The following is an 18,783-nucleotide window of genomic DNA, read 5'->3' on the forward strand; positions in this document are numbered from 1 at the left end:
CCCGTGGCTCCACAAAACATACCATGCCACCTATTCTGTATATGCAAGGGGCGTATCGATTCTAATTAGCAGGTCCCTTCCTTGCTCTGTTGCTCATACCTTCGTAGATCCTGGGGGCAGGTTTCTCATTTTGATACTCAATGTGAATGCAATGCAGATCGCTGTTGTCAATGTTTATGTCCCACCCCCTTTCCAGGTACAGATCCTCTATACAGTTTTTCATAAACTGACGGCTTTCCTTCCGTTGCCTGTCCTAATTGCAGGAGATTTCAATAACATATTGCATTCCTCTCTAGACTCCTCCAATGTGGCCAGACCCGCTGGATTAGAACTGATCTCTTGGGCGGACACAGCCGGATTGGAGGAGATCTGGAGGTGGAAAAATCCAGGACAGCGGGCATACTCCCATCTCTCTCACACACATGGCTCCTCGGCTCGGATTGATTTGGCCTTTGGCAGCAGGGAGTTACTACAACTGGTTACGGGGGCCGCCTACCTACCAGGAGGATTGTCGGACCACGTCCCCCTTTCGGTTTCCCTGCTGCTTCCGGGTCCGGGGAGATCTGGGTGTTGGAGACTATCACCGAGCTGGCTGTGTGTAGAATCTGTTTCGGACCATGTAGTCTCTGCTATGGACCGCAATTGGGACGTGAATGAGGGTACTGCCTCAGCTAATATCGTTTGGGATGCCTTCAAGGCGAATGTGAGGGGGGGAATATGTGTCGGCCATTAAGGCATCCAGAATAGACTTCAACGCTACCTTGGATGAGTTGCATAGAGTGGAGTCTGCATGTGCAGCGGATTCCCCGGGGGAGACATCTCTGGAGGCGCTGCGTGTGGCACGCAGGGCTCTCAATTTACACCATGTGGAGATGACCAGATGCTCCCTGCGGGAACTCCGGGAATCACTCTTTGAAAGGGGTGATAAAAATGGGAGACTCTTGGCCCTCTTGGTCGCGGACCAGAGGACTCAAACTACTATCCCCTGTATCTTAGATGCGAGGGGTGACAGGATTACTGAGCCTCGGGCTATCCTACAGGAGTTTAACAGGTACTACCAGCACCTGTACTCAGAAATCCCACGTTACGATCCAGATCGCCTAGATGAGCTCCTGGAGGGCCTATCCTTGCCGACTTTGGGTACTGCTGATAGGGAGTCCCTGGATGCGGAGGTGTCGACTCCCGAAGTTCTGGCGGCCATTGCTTCTTTCCCTAATGGGAAATCACCGGGTCCGGATGGCATACCCGGGGAATGGTACAAAATGTATGCAGAACAATTGGCACCCAGACTTCGGGACTTATATGCATCTGCTCTGGAGTCCGGTGGACTCCCGGATTCTTTTCGGGAGGCTCATGTGGTACTCCTTCCCAAGCCCGGCAAAGACCCCCTTCTGTGCTCCTCATACCGCCCCATAGCCCTTCTTAATATGGACCTAAAAATCCTCACTAAGATACTAGCTACTAGAGTGTCAAGAGTGATTGGCTCCTTGGTGAATATTGACCAGACCGGGTTCATGCCTGGCAAGTCCACGGACACCAATTTGAGGCGGGTCTTCACCCACGTCCACTTATCACAATGTGTAGAGAGCACTAGAGCATTGGTGTCCCTGGACATTGCTAAGGCATTCGACTCGGTGGATTGGGGATTCATGGCCCGGGTGCTGCGTGCTATGGGCTTTGGACCACGGTTCCAACACTGGATAGGTATCTTGTATAACAAACCCAGGGCAGCCTTGAAGATTGGTCATGCTCTCTCCGCACCGTTTGATGTGGAGCGAGGCACGCGTCAGGGTTGTCCATTGTCTCCGGCATTGTTTGCCCTGGTAATGGAACCTCTGGCGGTGGCCCTCAGGTCCTCCCCGCGCATTGCAGGTATCCGAGTAGGAGGGGTTGAGGAACGCCTAGCATTGTACGCGGATGATCTTATCCTGTTTCTGTCAGATGCTGCCTCCTCTCTTCGTGCGGTGCTGGATATACTAGAGGAATTTGCTGTGTTCTCGGGGTTGAGGGTGAACTGGTCGAAGTCACACATCTTACCACTGAGTCCACTGACTAGGCTGCGGGCGGACCCAAATCTCCCTCTCCAATGGGTGGACAGTCTCACTTACCTGGGGGTCACAATCACTGCTGCAGTGGATGACTACTATAGACTAAATGTATTTCCTCTACTTCTGACCACTAAACGCAGGCTAGAGGCGTGGATGCACTTGCCGCTGACCCTCATTGGCCGTACTAACCTCATCAAGATGAAGGTGCTCCCCGTCCTGCTATACTTCCTACGTAATGCCCCCGCGCATATCCCTAATGCCTTTTTTAAGCAGATGCATGGACTATTTTCCACCTTTATCTGGAACTCCAGGACTCCACGGGTGAAGCTTAGTCTTCTCCAGGAGCCATGGACTCAGGGGGGCCTGGCCAGATGGTGGTGGTGGGACAGATGGTGGTGGTCCACCGTTGGCTGACTGCGGAAGAGGGAGATGCTGCAGTAGTAACAGAGGCGGCGTTGCTGGGGTCTTACGCTGCCCTTTCGGGGTTAGTCTATAGGGGGGGCGGAGGCGCCCTATCCCCTGACAGCCCCTATGAGAGCGACCCTTCGGGCTTGGGACGAAGTTTGTAAATCTCTCTATCCTGATAATGCCTGTGTCTCGCCGCATGCTCCACTGTGGAACAACCCGAAACTGAGCCATTTCATGGACATCCCTGACTTTCACATCTGGCCGGAAAGGGGAATTAGAACATTGGGAGATCTGACTTTGACCGGTTCACTCGCCAGGACAAGTACGGTCTGCCGAATAGATACTTGTTTAGATACTTCCAGCTGCAGCATGCCTATCAGGCGCAGATGGTGGTGCAGCACTGCTCTCTCATGGTTACGCCGCTGGAGTCCATGCTCCGAAGAGAGGGGGTCCAGAAACCTTTATCAACAGTGTACCAGGCCCTGTCGGACGCGGGGTGGGTTCATAGACTCTCTTGCAAGGTAAAATGGGTGCTGGACGAGCCGGATCTCTCCGATGATGCCTGGGTGGAGGTGTGGGACTACCCCTTTTCCCACTTGGTGTCGGTTAGGGATCGGCTGGTACAATTTAAAATATTGCATAGAGTATACTACACACCTGCAAGACTTGCGAAGATCTATCTAGATCCCTCTCTATCCTGTTGGCGATGCTCGGCACAGCCGGCCGACTTCCGCCATATTTTCTGGGATTGTCCGGGGATTGCTAGATACTGGCAATTGGTCACAGAATTTATCTCACAGGTGATAACACTTCCTGTCCCACGAACCATCTCCGTATGCTTACTGGGGCTTACAGAGCAAGTGGCCCCTACCACTGCCATACGCATACTGACTGGGGTATTGCTGTTTTATGCTAGGAAGTTGGTGGTCCTGCACTGGAAGCGAAAAGATCCTCCATCACTAGCGGAATGGAGAGGCATTGTTGACTCGTCCCTGCACCTGTATAAAGCAGCTTACATTAGCAGAGGATGCCCGAATAAATTCGATAGGATTTGGGGAGGTTGGACTGCCGCGGTTTGATGCATAAGAGTTGGGATTGAAACCACTTGGGAAAACTGAGGAAGAAGTGGAAAGGGTGGGAAATTACAGGTCTTGAATGGCTCCTTCCTAACCTTACTCCCTCCACCATTACCATTACTGTTTAAATTACACGTGGGTAGGATGTCAAGTCACGGGGCAGTCCCCACAGGATGCCCTACAGGTACTCTGTTAGGCTCGGGGTGGGTTGAGACATGGTGACGCACCTTAATTGACAGGGGTGGATACTTCATCTTGTTTTTCCACTCAGTTCATTAGTTTTTGGGAGCACACTCGGCCCAGGGGTTCGTTATGGCACACGCGTTCTGGGGTGGGAGAGGGGAAGGGGGGTGGGAATGTTTAGATTGTTAATTGGCGGCGAGGAGGTGTTATGTATGTTATAAGGTTGTAACTAAGTATGTACCCCTACTGCTGTAGGTGAAATGTTAGTGTATTTTATGCAAAATTGAATAAACAGAACTTTTCACAAAAAAAAAAAAGTGTCACCTATGGCCAATTTTGGGTATGGTAGTTTTCTGCGATTTCACGGGTGCGCGCAATTGTTACCAAAAACAAGAAGGACCTACATTAACAGGATCAACAGATATCATTTTAATTAGGAATGTCCCGATACCACTTTTTCCCTCAGGTAATTGCAGATACCAATTAATGAAACTTTTTCTTAAAGGGACATGTGACATTTTTTCTAAAACAATACAGACTTATCATTTTAGGGCAGTTTCTCACCAGGGCTGCCTATTGGGTCTCACCAGGGCCGAGTCCAGATGTCACCAGGGCTGCCTATTGGGTCTCACCAGGGCCGCCTATTGGGTCTTTCCAGTGCTGCGTCAAGATGTCACCAGGGCTGCATATTGCGTTTCTCCACGGCTCTGCTGACAGGTGTTGGGCTAAGCCCGCACTACGGGTGCGTAGTGAGCCGAACGGAGCGGGTGCCGATCTTGTGCACGCTCCAAGGCTGTATTCAAGGTGTGGGGCTGCCTCAAGCTGTGCCTGCGCCAGGAAGATGGAGGAGATGTGGGACCTGGCAGGCAGTGTCAAAGACAGCTGCAGGACCACGGAGTACAAGTACTCGTGAAAATGTCCTGTAACAGTCTTGATACTAGTATCGTAATCGAGACATCCTTACTTTTTATGAAAGATGCTTTTAAAAAACACTCTGAAGCTGAAAGAAGACCGAGAGAACATGGCAATGGTAGTGATGACATAACAAGAAGCAGTGTGGACCTCTCATTGCTGAAAGAGGGCACCCTAGCAAGCAAGTCTGCATAATATTCAGTGTGGCACAGTAGTTCTGTATATCAAACACTCCACAAGGATGAGTTACATTGAGGTGAGCAATGTACTACACTAGTGCCGATAACATCTTTCTGTACTGCAGCAGTAGTGCAAGCGAACATATTGAAATAATAAATATTTTGTTGAAGACATAGGTCATAATTCTTATAGTATTGAGTCACTCGGATAAAATTGCTTCAATTTATTTCAGTGCAATCAATGATCCTAGGCACTATTCCTTTACAAAATCTGATCAAAATCTAAACATTCCTTACAGGTTCAGCAATTTCGTTTAACCACTAAGTATGTGTAAACACACAGAGGGATACTTATCAAACTAATCAGCAACCATTCTAAACCGGCTGCCTATCATTTAGCAAAATATAAAATTGTATATACACACACAGGCCAGATTATTATGACCACCCCATCAGTACTTCGTTGGGCCACCTTTTGCCTTCAATACTGCGGCGATTCTTCCTGGCATTGACTCCACGAGATGTTGAAAGGTGATGCGAGGAATCTGACACAATGCCTGATGAATAGCACTGTCCAGTTCTGTGAGATTTGATGGTTGTGGAACCAGCTGCCTGATGGCTCTTTCAACTTGGATTTGGATCTGGTGATTGTGGGGGCCACCTAAGCAAGGTAAAGTCTCCCTCATGTTCTTGAAACCACTCCTGCACAATACGAGCAACGTGGCATGGCGCACTGTCTTGTTGGAAGAAGCCATCTCCATTGGGATACGCCATCAACATGATAGGATGAACTTGATCAGCAACGATACTTTGGTATGTTGTGCTATTCAGACGTTGTTCCACACGAATTAAAGGGCCCAAATCATGCCACAAACCATAACATTGCCCCCACCAGCTTGAAGGGTTGTGCTCATGCATGTGTGGTGCATGCTTTCATGCTGTTCCCGCCAAATTCTCACTCTGCTATCTGCATGATGCAACTGGAAACGTGATTCATCGGACCACATGACCTTTTTCCAATGCTCGACTGTCCAATCCTTGTGTTCCTGTGCGAATTGGAGACATTTTATCTTAACTGCAAACAGCAAAGGTGTTCGAACAGGCCTTAGGCTTCTATATCCCATACAATGCAGTGCACGGCAAACAGTGCGTTCAGAGATCATTTGAGAGGATCCCTGATTAAGATCTGCAGTAATTTGATGCACTGTTGCCCTTCTGTTGTCTTGTACCAGTCTTGCCACTCTCCGTTCAGCCATATACCAGTAGAGAAGAGATAGATTTCAAATCTGAACAGATGTGCTATAAATAAGTGGTCTGCAGCAGATTTTATACCATCACAATGCTACATTAGAACAGCAAAAGTAAACATTTATAAATCAAGTTCCATTCACACCTGCAGATTGAACCGGATCGCCAAGTCTCAAAAATTCCTCTGCGGTCAACTGCGGGTAGAAGGCACTATAAAATACAATGGCATTTGCAACCACCCTCAGCTCTTAGCAGGCTGTTCGCATGTAATTTCAGAGGATTAATAAATGTCCCCCACAGACCATGTGGAGGACATTTGATAAACTATTGCAAGGCGTTGGCAATGCTAAGCAGAAGTGAGAAAGATTCACTAACGGCCCCATTCAAACTTGCGAATGTGGCCATATGGCTGAGGCTAGGTTCACACCAGATACAGTGCGTTCTGGCCCGATTCTGGCCAGAACGCACTGCATCGCATTGCGGCCAGCTCCCTTTTTTGTGGGGCAGGAGGGGGCGTGGTAGGCCAATAAAGTGAATGGCACCGTAGCCACGCCCTCCGGCCAAAATGCGATCGGCCGCACGGGATCGCAAGGCACATTGTGCTTGCGGCCCGGTGCGATCAAAATAGTGCTTGCAGCCCGAGTCTCACAAATTCTTCCACGATACACATGCTGCGATTACCTGAGGACGGCCGCACCTGAATGAATGAAAGGTGTGATCACCTGCAAGTAACCACAGCAGGTGCGAACAGCTGAGGACAGGGGCAGCTGTCATTGTATTGTACAGCACCTCGCCCTGGAGCTGATCACGAATCTCATGGCAGAATTTGTGGGACACAGCCATCCATCCCTATTTGCAAGTGTGAATGGAGTCCTTTAGTAAATCTTTCTCACTTCTGCTTAGCATTGCCATGCCATGCGACAAGATTAATAAAATGTCCCCCACAAAGTCTCAATAAATATGACTATTTGAGGAAATTATGGGATCCTTCTTAATCAACAAAATATCTGTCTTTATGTGGCTATAATAAAAGGGAACTTATCATAACTGAATCCTTTTTACCTATACTATAATGGTAAAAAATTGTTTCGGTTCAGTTTAGGTGTTTTAAGTGACGGGTACTGTTAGCCGAACACAGCCAAAGATCCTTCTCCCGTAACATTATTGTTTATGGACATCTGAATTGGGTCAATTGCATGTTTGCCTTTTGAGAAGGGTAGTAGGGGCTGCTGAGAGCCAGATTATCTTGGAGTAAAAGCAACAGTGATCGCAACCCACCATTTCATGCGAATGCTTGGCCAGTATTGGTCAGAACATGTCGGGAAGGACCTAACGATGTAAGATGCCGTCCAATCTAACCAGATCCAGAAAGCATTCTCCTATGTCTGCAGACATGTTCAATGCTGACAATGACAGGGAGATGGGCTTTGTTAGGAAGCCCCCAGAACATCCCCTTTAAGAAAACATTATGCAATAGAGAAGACCGTATAATATTTAAGCAGTATATCACCTTTCATAAAATAACAATTACAAGATTTTGAATAGCAGGTTCCACTTGACAGTATTTGCCCAAAGGCACTCGGTGAGCACAAATTTCATAGAGCGAATAGATGAAGGTACGTGACTTGATATTTATGCAAGTTTCAGTCTCCAGAAACAAAATGACCTTTTCCTCCACATTCCCAGGTCTACTCCAGAACAAGATCTGGCGGTATTTAGAGACCGTTATTATTTACCCAAGGTTTAATTCCACATTCTGTGCAAAGAACTTTATAAAAGGATGTTTCAAACAGAGTGATGACGATAAGTTTCAACCTGAGGCAAGACACGGAGAGGTAAGATAACCAGACTCCCATCATTTGCTTCTAGCATAGATGGTAAACATCATCAACAGTCAAGTAAACTCTGTCTGACCACTTTGCACAGTAGCCTCTGGGCTGCTCAACGATCAGCATCACATTTGATTGAAAAGAACAACTCAGAATAGTAAATTGAAGCAGACAAAGATGACGTGCATTTTTTTCTATGATACTACTCAGCAACCTTGCATGTAGTAATTATTATAGTTTCCGCCAAGTTCTAGCACTATTACCTGAATCTATGGTATGTTATGTCACCACACACATTACAACCACAACAAATACAATTTTTGTACAATCAACTTTAGATCTACCAAACTATGTAATATGAGGACCTATCTAGTTTATACAATCAATCTGCATTCTATCAGGCAGGTCCTTGTACTACATAGTTGTTGGTAGATTTAAAGGAAATTGTACAATCAAATTGTAAGATTTGTGGTGAGCTTAAGAATCTATGTCATGCCACAGTGTATCTTATTTTTTTCTGTTGACAACAAAAAAAGTTAAATCATTTTTTCATTTTGTGCTTTAGTACAACTTGTGCTGTTCTTTCACCCTCTAGCTGACACCAGTGCCGAGACTATGATTAAACACTAGCTTTGGAATCACATCTTCGGCCCTTTGTATGTGTTCTACTTATTCACAGAATGAACTGCCAACACCATCATTACTGGCTGCTTTTCAATGATCAAAACACAGAAACGGGCAGAGACATAACACCAGGGCTGGTGTCAAGGGAAAAAAAATCAGCACTGGTATTGGATGGGAGAGAAGCGCACAAAGGCTCTACCAACACACAACACTTTCAGATTTTTTTAGGTTGTAAGAAAAAAAAAAAAAAAGTACATATATTCTAACACATATTAAAATAAAGGTCCCCGGAGTTCAGCTTTAAGCCTCAGAGCAGAGTCCGTTATGTGTTCCCGATGTAGAAGTTTAACCAACATGGTTGCACTGTGCTGAAGAGGGACAGGAATGGTGAATGGACGATAGTTCTGGGTGTAGGATAAAACATTGTTTAAAAAATTTAATTGTGTTATTAATTACATGATCTAAGTGCACTTAGAGGTCTGAATTAACCTGAGCTGAACAACGTATATTATCAACCATTCACTGTGCATGCCTCTCTTCAGCACACCAAATCCCTGCTAGTTACACAATGTTTTCTCTGTAATGTATTATTATTGCAGCTTACCAATCCCTAAATGCGGTGGCTGCATTTGTTTCCTTTTTTAGCCTCAATTTTAACCTGGTGATCTGGCCAGGAAAACAGTGACAGGGTGGCTCCACTGGATCTATAGAGGAGCATCGTAGCCATCCTTGGACAGCTGCATTGTCAGCCTATGGAGAAGAGTAGTGTTCGATGGACTAGCAGATTTAGATGGACTTTACATAAGTGACAAACTGACTAAAGTCTAACTCCAGCGAACAATTTTTATGCAGTTACAGCAAGAGTTTCTTTTTTCCCCCTTTTGGGATAAATGTTTTAACATTATGAATAAAAGCTGAGCATTGTACGATCCCCTGCTAGTGTTCAATGGCTCGTCTCAACCATGGAGGTGGATCAAGCAGTCAAATTATTGTGAAAGGGCTGAGCATGACCCAGCTGTCTTGTTCTGATTGTTGGCGAGCGCCAACAATCACCCCACGTTCAAAGGCTGTTAAATCGCGTTGTTTACCCATATTTTCAGGAAAAAAAATCACTTCTCCTGTCTTGGTAAACAACCGGCTTCTCTATTTATAATGGTCGGGCCCTTGAGCAACTTCAGCGCAAAATTATAGCTAATTTGCCTACAAACGTCAGGTGGTCATAATAATCTGGCCACTCAGTGTATGTAACAAGGAAATCAAGATTGCAAAAATTCAAAATGAACAATTGGTTGCAAAAGAGTAAGGCAAAAAAATCTTTTAATATATTAAAAGCAAAAAGATCAGGTCTAAGCATGTAGGCTCCTTAGAAGATAACTGCTGACTAGGGACCAAGGGAAGGCAAATTAAATACCTTCTTCAGCTCTGTGTATACAAAAGAACAACAATTACTGAAAATTGATATGGTCCAGAAAAAGACAAAATTAAGGTGAACAAAGTACCTGGACCAGGGGGATACACTGAGGTGCCCTCAAAGAATTGAGCTCGGTTATTCTGAAGTCACCAATTCTGATTTTTAGAGACTCTTTAGCAGAATTGGACTTTGGAAAAGTGGTTGATAAAATGGCCAACAGACAGCCAATATAAAACCTGAAGTATGTGGGGAATATTTATGAACGCGTTTGCGACAAAATTCTTAGGCGCAAAGACCAAAATGTCATGCTAACTAACCGCAGAGTTTTCTCTATGTTATACGGCTTTTTTTAAGTGTTCTTGCAACATATTAACCACTTCAAGTCCGCGCTGTTAAACCCCCTTCCCATCCAGCAGAAAAAAAATGCCGTCTGGAGACGGCAACCTGCAAATGCGATTCCGCTGTCTGTTTTTTTGCAACGGGCAGACGGCAACCGGTTAAAGTTTGAGACTGACTGCAACTGTTTTGACACTTTTTTTTACATGTTTCACACAATATTTCAACGGTGCAGTATTTGTGTACAGCATTTGCGACAGTAAAAAAAAAAAACCTCCAAACAGACGCACATCCTAGGAGTTCTCCTGAGCACTTCCTAAAATATCACAAAGATGACTCATACCCATAGCACCTCAGACTATTCAGCTGTCCTCCAGGGGGTTCCCAGCAAGCTTGGGACAGTTTAGAGACCGAAAAATATAAAGATAGTTTTGAGACAAGTCTCCTTATGAAGGCATTTAGGAATGAAACATAAGCTAAGATAAAAAATCTGTTGCATTATACACTAGAATTAAGGGATGCAACAGTTTGAGAGGCACTGATGATTGGACAACATTGATAAATTCACCCCTGTAAGTTTAGAATATTCAGTCTAATTGGAGCAAACTAGCTTAAAGGCTGTATTCACAGAGTGGTGATTAGTGATTCTCTGAATGCTATAAGATTTTTAGTGGTGTACCCCACAGTTCAGTGTTGGGACACATATTTATAAATGACAAGAGTTGGGGATTAGAGGTACTTTTTCTGTGTTTTCAGATGACACCAAGTTATGTAGTGGAATACAGTCCTTACAGGATGTCTCCAACTTACAAGCAGATCTGAACGCTCAGTGTGATTCGGCATCTATGTGGCAAATGAGGTTTAATGTTGATAAATGTAAAGTTATGCACTTGGGGACTAAACATGCATGCATCATACACTCTAGAGGGAGTATGTTTGGGGGAGTCAGTGATGGAGAAAGATCTGGGTGTTCTGGTAGACCAGAGACTCAATTATAGCATGCAATGCCAAGCTGAAGTTTCTAAAGCAAGCAAAATACTTTGCTGTGTTAAGGTAGTATTAAGCTCTCAACCTTCTTTTCAATAATGAATCCAGATCAAACAAATATACATTGGCCAGTAAAGTATTTCCTTCACTTTTTGCCCAAGCACTTACAGTCATCATGTTTTCGAACAGACTCCAACTCTCTCAGACCAGCTTCCCTAAACGTCCTGTCTAGTACAAGATCACAAGGATCCGAGCAGACTCCTGCACCCATCCATCTATTAGCTTGAAGGGAGGAATGGGGAGCAGGGGAGAAGATTACCTTGCTGTGCCTGTGTGTTTAACACACACAGCTTACTAGCTCACACAAGGGTGGCTCTATAGGACTCTGCAAGGGAAAGGAGTCACCCTAAAACAGGATACCAGGACCAGTGCTCAGGGGACCAGCTGATTCTGCAGGAATCTAAAACTTTTAAACATAAAGCCGCAGCATCTATTGTAAGTGATTTCATCAGCATCTGAAATAGCATAAACTTTAATATCACTTTAAAAGAGGTATAAACTCCAGAGAGACATATAATCCCGCCCCTGTACAAAGCATTAGTAAGACCTCATCTACAATATGCAGTTCAGTTTTGGGTACAGTTCATAAAAAGGATGCTGACTAACTGGAGAGAATTCAAAAAGGGAAGATTAGCTGAACTGAATGTGTTCTCTCTGGAGAATAGGTGACTAAGGGGGGAAATGATCACCATGTAAAAATAAATGGTCCATATAATGAACTTGGTGCAAATGTATTCACTTTAAGGCCATTGCAAAGAATAAGAGGGAACTCTGAGAATTGGAATAAAAAGAAGTTTAACCTTTGCATACAAAATGGAGCTGTGAAAGTGTGGACTCGGCTCCCTGATGAATTAGTTCTAGACAGCTCCGTTGCTTGATTAAAACATTTTTAAAAAAATCACTGCATTTCAGAAATAGAGAAATCTTGTGTGCTGACTGTTTCCTGTTATAATTTTTGCAAGATATTTCTGTAGGTTAAAAACCACCTCCACCATATGTCATGCCAGGGGGATTTGTAGTTTCACCACGGCTGGAGGGCCAGAGGGTTGCTACCCCTGTGTTATGCAGTTTAGAAAGTTCCATATTCGCTCTTTACTTTGCTGTGAACGGCCTGTAGGCAAGGAGGAGCGGAACACACCAGCCTTATATCACAGATGAGAGTGTCCCATTAGATTTTACTTTTTCTTAGCTGCTCTAGGGGTGCACTGGCTGCAGTGTTGTCATTGGTATTTCACTCCTGAGAAACACCGAGAGGTGGGGAATGTGTTAATGACTGCTAGCTGAAACAGGAAGCAGTTGTGTGATGCAGCCAGAAGTCAGCCCCCCAAACATGTCTCTGATTATTTGTAAGGATCCCTGCAAAGAGAACACGGACCTGTGATGCACTAACGGTGCAGGACTGGAGACAGGATGCCATTCACCACTGAAGGTAAAAAACAAGAAAACAGACTGTAAGGGTTAACTGCAAAGCGATTTTACTTTATTGATCCCCGCACCCCTGGTGGTCGGCGCTTTCCTCTTTCCCCTTCACTCCAGCTCATGGACTGCACCCGTATCCACATGTGGACCCTACATTAAAGTGGGAGCAGGGTTCAGGTATGTAAAAGTGCATTACAGAATCCCCTTAGACATTAAAGAAGAACTGGGTTCTAAAAAAAAAAAAGTTATACTCACCCGATGCCCTGAGCCAGCTTGTTCTTAGACCGGTTTCTGGAGACTCTCTCCCCCTCCTCTGCAGCAGTCTAAGGTCCCGTAAATCACCATGTTGTATACACAGTGAAAAGAAGTGAGGATGCCGAGGAAGATTCCATGCTGCAGCTTAGGAGGAGACAGGCTGGAGGGAGCACTGTATCCATGGCCAGCTCCGAGGATAAAGGCGAGTATCACTTTTTTTATTTTAGCACCTAGACAGAAACGAGCACTTAACCCTTGCAGTGCGGGGGTTGCCCCACTGCAAGAGTTCAGAAAACCTTTTCCTGGAGTTGTTCTTTAATATGCAGTTAACTCTTACAGTGCAGCGGTAACCTCACTACTAGGCTTTACGTGTCCACATTTAGATACAGTAAGCACATTGTCCACTTGTGTCATCTGCTGAGGAAATGATTTCACTATAATATGAGCCTTTGAACCGGGAATCGGAGCTGTTAATGAGACCTCTTGCTATTGGCAGCAGAGGCAGAGCAGCCTCTTTGGGAGCAATTTATAAAGCTTTGGTGGAGAGTCAGATAACAGTCATTTGCTGCCAGTGACTGCTTTTGTTTTCTTTTTTTCCAAGCTTCATATTTGGAAACATTTCATTTCATATCTCATCGTTTTTAAAGGGTTACATATTTTATTTTGAACTATATGTGGCGTTATTAAACTGAGCATACAGAATACATCATTTGTTTTGTTTTTTTCCTTTCTCTTTAAGATATCCTTCCCTTGTCCGAATTCATTGCTGCTTTCAGGAGTATAAAATCGTTTTATTACACAGGGAAGTGGTGTGGCTTGGCGCGTACTATCAGCGAGATGTCATTGTAAAGCTCAGGCAGGTTAATGCTTCATGACACTGAGCTGAATGTCCCTCTCCTCCTTTTTCTAGATCCATTTTTATTTTTAATCTACAAGGTGTCATACTGAGACTTCCCATAATTATCAGTTGCCGTCATGCTCGCATTTTGAAGCTGAGCTTCAGGCAGGCAGCTGAATGTAGTTGAAATACATATTTGCACATATTAGAGGATTTGTTACTCTGTTAAGCCAGTCTTGCAGTCCAGAGAACACAGCCAGATCCTTGATTTGCAGGAGCAGATTGGTCAGTTGCAAGTGGCTGTATATTATTTTTTTCAGGAATTTTTCCCAATATTTTCAAAAGGTGGTTCTGTTAGCAACAGATACCCTAGGTAAGGTCAGGGATGTCCAAACTCCGGCACTCCAGCTGTGGTGAAACTACAAATCACATGAAGCATCTCTCTCCAGGAGTCATGTCTGTGGCTGTGAGAATCTTGCAAAGCCTCATGGGATTCGTAGTTCCACCACAGCTGAAGGGCCGCAGTTTGGACATCCCTGCCCTAAGGTGGCAACACTCATTCGCTGGACTGCATCTATGGAGTAGCAGTGGTGTTGTGCTTGGAAAGGACTATAAAAGGTACTTGTGGGGTACTAACATATAAAAAAGTGACAGCACATTGACCTGGGGCAGGGGGAACTGGGGGCAATGATTGGTTTGGCAACTGCAGTTCTGTTGCACATATACCTGTAGCTTCAAAAAGCTTTTAATTAAACAATAACTAAGGATCATACCAGCAAGGTGTATCCAAAGACAAGTGCTTTCCGAGGATGACAACGCTTACTGAGTAGCCCTGATGAGTTGTCACCATTTCTTGCGTGCTTCCAAGCTGTACTACAGCAGCCGTGCTAAAGAACAGCTAATGACTGTAGTCGCTTTTTTCTTATGGTTAAACTTGGCGGGCAAGTGTCTTCTTCAAGCCGAGCTAACTAGTAACTCTGAATGCAATTAGCACAGCATAACACAGGCAAATGTATCAGAGGCCTGACAATGAAGACATTCATTCAGTGCCACCCAAAGAACGGAGATACTTTGTAGGGCTGAACCGCATTATATTCCCTCTATGTAATTAATGTGCACCATGCTTAAATTCTAAAAATCAGACAATCCTCATTACAGAGACAACTTTTCCTAAGCAAAGTCAGTGTTCAGATGTGAAGAACAAACAAAGGATTAACAGCTGGAGAAATGGCTGGACCTACGCGCACATTACGGCTCTCTCGAAAAACGGAGGATATAGATACATTAGTCTTTTTACAAGGTAACAGAATCACTGCGGAGCCATGAAGAAAACATTGTACATGATGGTTAGAATGATATAGTATTAGGGCTGAAAGCTGGGTGTCAGTTCTGTAGGAAATATGCTTTCCGTTGCATGCTTCTGAAATGCAGAAAAGGTGCAGTAAATCCTTTTAATGATCCCTGTTGCTATGGAGCACTCTATGAAGTTTGCATTATTGTTGCTACCTTTACCTGGCAAGGCTCTTTAAAGCTGAACTCCGAGGGGGAGAAGAAGATTACCCTTGCAGCGGCCCCTTCTTTCCACTGCAAGGCTTTAGGCTGGGTTCACACCACAGCGTTTTTTATGCTCGTTTTTCAGCTCGTTTGTTTCACGTTTTTTCATTCAGTGAAAAGCGCATTTCGCTGGCGGTATGATTTTTATTTCTTTATTTTCTCCATTTAAAAAAAATACATTTTAGTTTAACTTTTAAACTTCCCGCCGTCTCCGCCCCCTGTGACGCGGCCGCTCGCAAGGGACAGAACCCGGAAGTCAGCAGCCGCCAAAGACACAGCGGGGATCACGGACATGGTAAGACCTGTACGCTGTATTCCTGAGTGTGGCTCGGGGGTAACCGCTTTGTTAACCCCGATCCACACTCGGGAATACCAATGGAAACGCGCGGCAAAACGCCCCAAAGAAGCTGCTTTACTTCTTTGGGTGTAGGGCGTTTTGCAGCGCATTCCTACACAAGTGCGCAAATCCACGCAATCCAAAACGCTTCCCGAGCAACTTTTGTCACTCTGATCAGCGCGTTTTCCGTATAGATCGAGAACTTTATTAAAAACGGCCAAAAATCGCCCTTTCAAAAATTGCGCTGAAACGCTGCTGCCCTGGCGTGAATGGGGCCTCAGGGATGGTGACTAAAGTGCATTCTCGCACCCTCCGTAAGAAGGGTTGTCCTTCACCTTCCAATGCTCTAGAACAGGGGTGCCCATTAGGTACATCGTGATCTACCAGTAGCTCTCAAAGCTGATGCTGGTAGATCACGAAGGGTGTGAATGGCAGCCCCTTTATTCCATTTTGGCATATTTATTTAGCCGTGCACACATGATTACCTATTAGCCCGAGTCTGCTGAGGCAAGATCCCTGACACCTTTCTGGTGGATACTGGTAGTTGAAGTGCTTTGTATTACATCAAAGAATATTAGTTTACACGGCCTGTTGCACTGCACTGTTTGCAAAATACAGCAAGGTGAGCCAGGAGAGAGAGAGAGGAAAGATAGCCAGGGGAGACAAGGAGAGACAGCCAAGAGAGCGAAGAGAGACAGCCAAGAGAGCGAAGAGAGACAGCCAGAAGAGAGACAGCCAGGAGAGAGAGCAAGGAAAGACAGCCAGGAGAGAGAGCAAGGAAGTTTTCGGCAGGCAGCCTGTATAGGGTGGGGTCTGCTGGGCCCTTCCCACAGCACTGCTCTCTGCACAGACTATGTACAGCACAATGATGTCACTGGTACAAGCCAATAACTGGGTTTGCAGAGGCATTGGCTGTGAGGTGACTCTATATTCTTTGAGCATATTTAGAAATATATAAATGAATGTTTAAGTGCCTGGCTTTCATTTAAAAAAAAAAAACAATGTACACCAAGAGCTTTTTGTATTCAGTAATATTCTGTGATGTGAGCTGAAACAGCCTCCTATATATCTCTCTGGATATGACTGAACAAACAATCCATTTCTATTGTTTGGTGAATATATACATTGTAAAAATTCAATAAAAGTGTTCCGGAAAACAAAAATCACAAAGCGTAAACAGTATAATCTATCAAAGAACAAAGTAAACTCAGGCATAAAAATAATAGAACTTACCGGTGCTGTTTCACCTTCATTCACCCCAAACACATCTCGTCTTTTCACCGTAAAAATCTCCACATCTCGGCAGTCATCGTCGTCATCATCCTCTTCATTTGTAAGCTGAAATGTGGTTTGGTCTTTGGCCTTTAACCTCTCACTAGCCTCCTCGTCCCCCGAATCGTCTTCTTCACTGGAGAGGTCACTCCTCTCCTTATCTATTTCTGTGGTAGTCCTTCCGCCAAGCTTAGCTTTGAAGCTCTCGATTTCATCGTCACTGACAGTACCCGATTCTGCCGGCTTCTGACCTGGTCCTGACAATGAAGGCTGAGAACTCTGTGCTTTCTGGAGGAAACGGACTCTGGGGGCAACGGCAAGACCCATGGACCTGGACAATGACAAAGTGTTCAATCTAAGTATAAAAGCTAGAAAATCTTTTTAATAAGGTCACAAAGCTAGCAGTAATAGCATTTCAATGCCCAGTGCTGAGGGAACATTAATCTATATCCCACCCTTTGACAGCTAGAGCCTGACACTTTCATTGGTTCTTGCTAAAAGACCAAGATTCCCCCACAGCTCTGATCCCCATTAAAGTGACACTAAACTCAGGAGTTTAACCTTAACTGTAGATCCTCAAATCATCCCTGAATTGGTGCCGACACTGTCCTTCCTTCTGGAGGGTGGCTACTTCTGTTCCCCATGGTCCCTGTGTGTGTTGTAAAGTAGTCACTGCTCCAAGCTCACTCATGTGATGGACTACAATCTCAATACAAATTAGTAAACTAAAAATGAGATTGTAGTCCATCAAGGGAGTGAGCTTGGAGCGGTGGATACTTTACAACACACACACACACCATGGGGAACAAAGTAGCCACCCTCCAGAAGGAAGGACAGTGTCAGCACCAATTCAGAGATGATTTGAGGATTTACAGCTGAGTGATACACAAATAAGATACATTTTTTAATAGTCAAGGTACTTGTATGTATTTTTAAGATTTAACTCCTGAGTTTAGTGTCAGTTTAACAATCCTGAACCAATCAGAGTGGTTCCTGATCATGTAATCAGGAAGTGATGGGACATTTCTCGAATGGTGAACAATAAACAATACATTTTAGAGAAATGTTACAACTTCAATGTTTTTATTGCCATCTGTGGCTTTCTGTCTTGGCCATAATAGCTCCTCACAATTCCTGCAAGGGCATCACAGGGGCAGGAAGGAAAAATCTTTGTATTTCTGTCTGTGACACTATCACAAATTCTAACTGTTCCTCACTCTATCCAAAACCTTACGGTTTATTAGACAGTAAATCCAATAGAGATTATGCTGATTTATTGTACGGTTAGCAAGCGGAAGACTTCAAAATGACACAGGAATTTGGCGCTGAAGTTGCTAGAGGGCCAGACCATTATAAATAGGGAAGCAGGTTGTTTACCACGACAGTAGAAGTGATTGTTTTCTGAAGATATGGGTACACAACGTGATTTAACAGCCTTTGAACGTGGGGGGATTGTTGGCGCTCAGAGCCATGGAGCGAGTATCAGCAAAACAGCAGAATTGGTTAAATGTTCAAGAGGGACTCATTGTTAAAGTGTTAAAAGACTGGACTGTCAGCCCAAAATCTGGGTCTGAACTTGCGAATTGTGGCCGTCAGCGACTAGTCAATGTTAGGGCAGAACGGAGAGTGGCAAGACTGGTACAAGACAACAGAAGGGCAACAGTGCAGTGTCAGATTCCTCGCATCACCTTTCAACAATCTCGTGGAGTCACGAGGCGGCCCAACTAAGTCATCTCGTGGCCCAACGAAGTACTGATGGGCTGGTCATAATAATCTGGCCACTCAGTGTATATATATATATATATAT

The 18,783-nt window shown here is 44.8% G+C and overlaps 1 protein-coding gene across 1 annotated transcript in view; it reads right to left on the reverse strand.

The window, feature by feature from the left end:
* DDX10 (DEAD-box helicase 10) overlaps positions 1-18,783 on the reverse strand; it is a 227,916-nt gene that overhangs the window by 160,719 nt on the left and 48,414 nt on the right. Inside the window, exon 13 of the mRNA XM_018556243.1 lies at positions 16,938-17,307. Coding sequence (XP_018411745.1) covers positions 16,938-17,307 — 370 coding nt within the window. The remainder of the gene's footprint in view (positions 1-16,937; positions 17,308-18,783) is intronic.

Source organism: Nanorana parkeri, unplaced genomic scaffold (genome assembly GCF_000935625.1).
Source record: "Nanorana parkeri isolate BGI_ZX_2015 unplaced genomic scaffold, ASM93562v1 scaffold229, whole genome shotgun sequence".
Lineage (NCBI taxonomy): Eukaryota > Metazoa > Chordata > Amphibia > Anura > Dicroglossidae > Nanorana > Nanorana parkeri.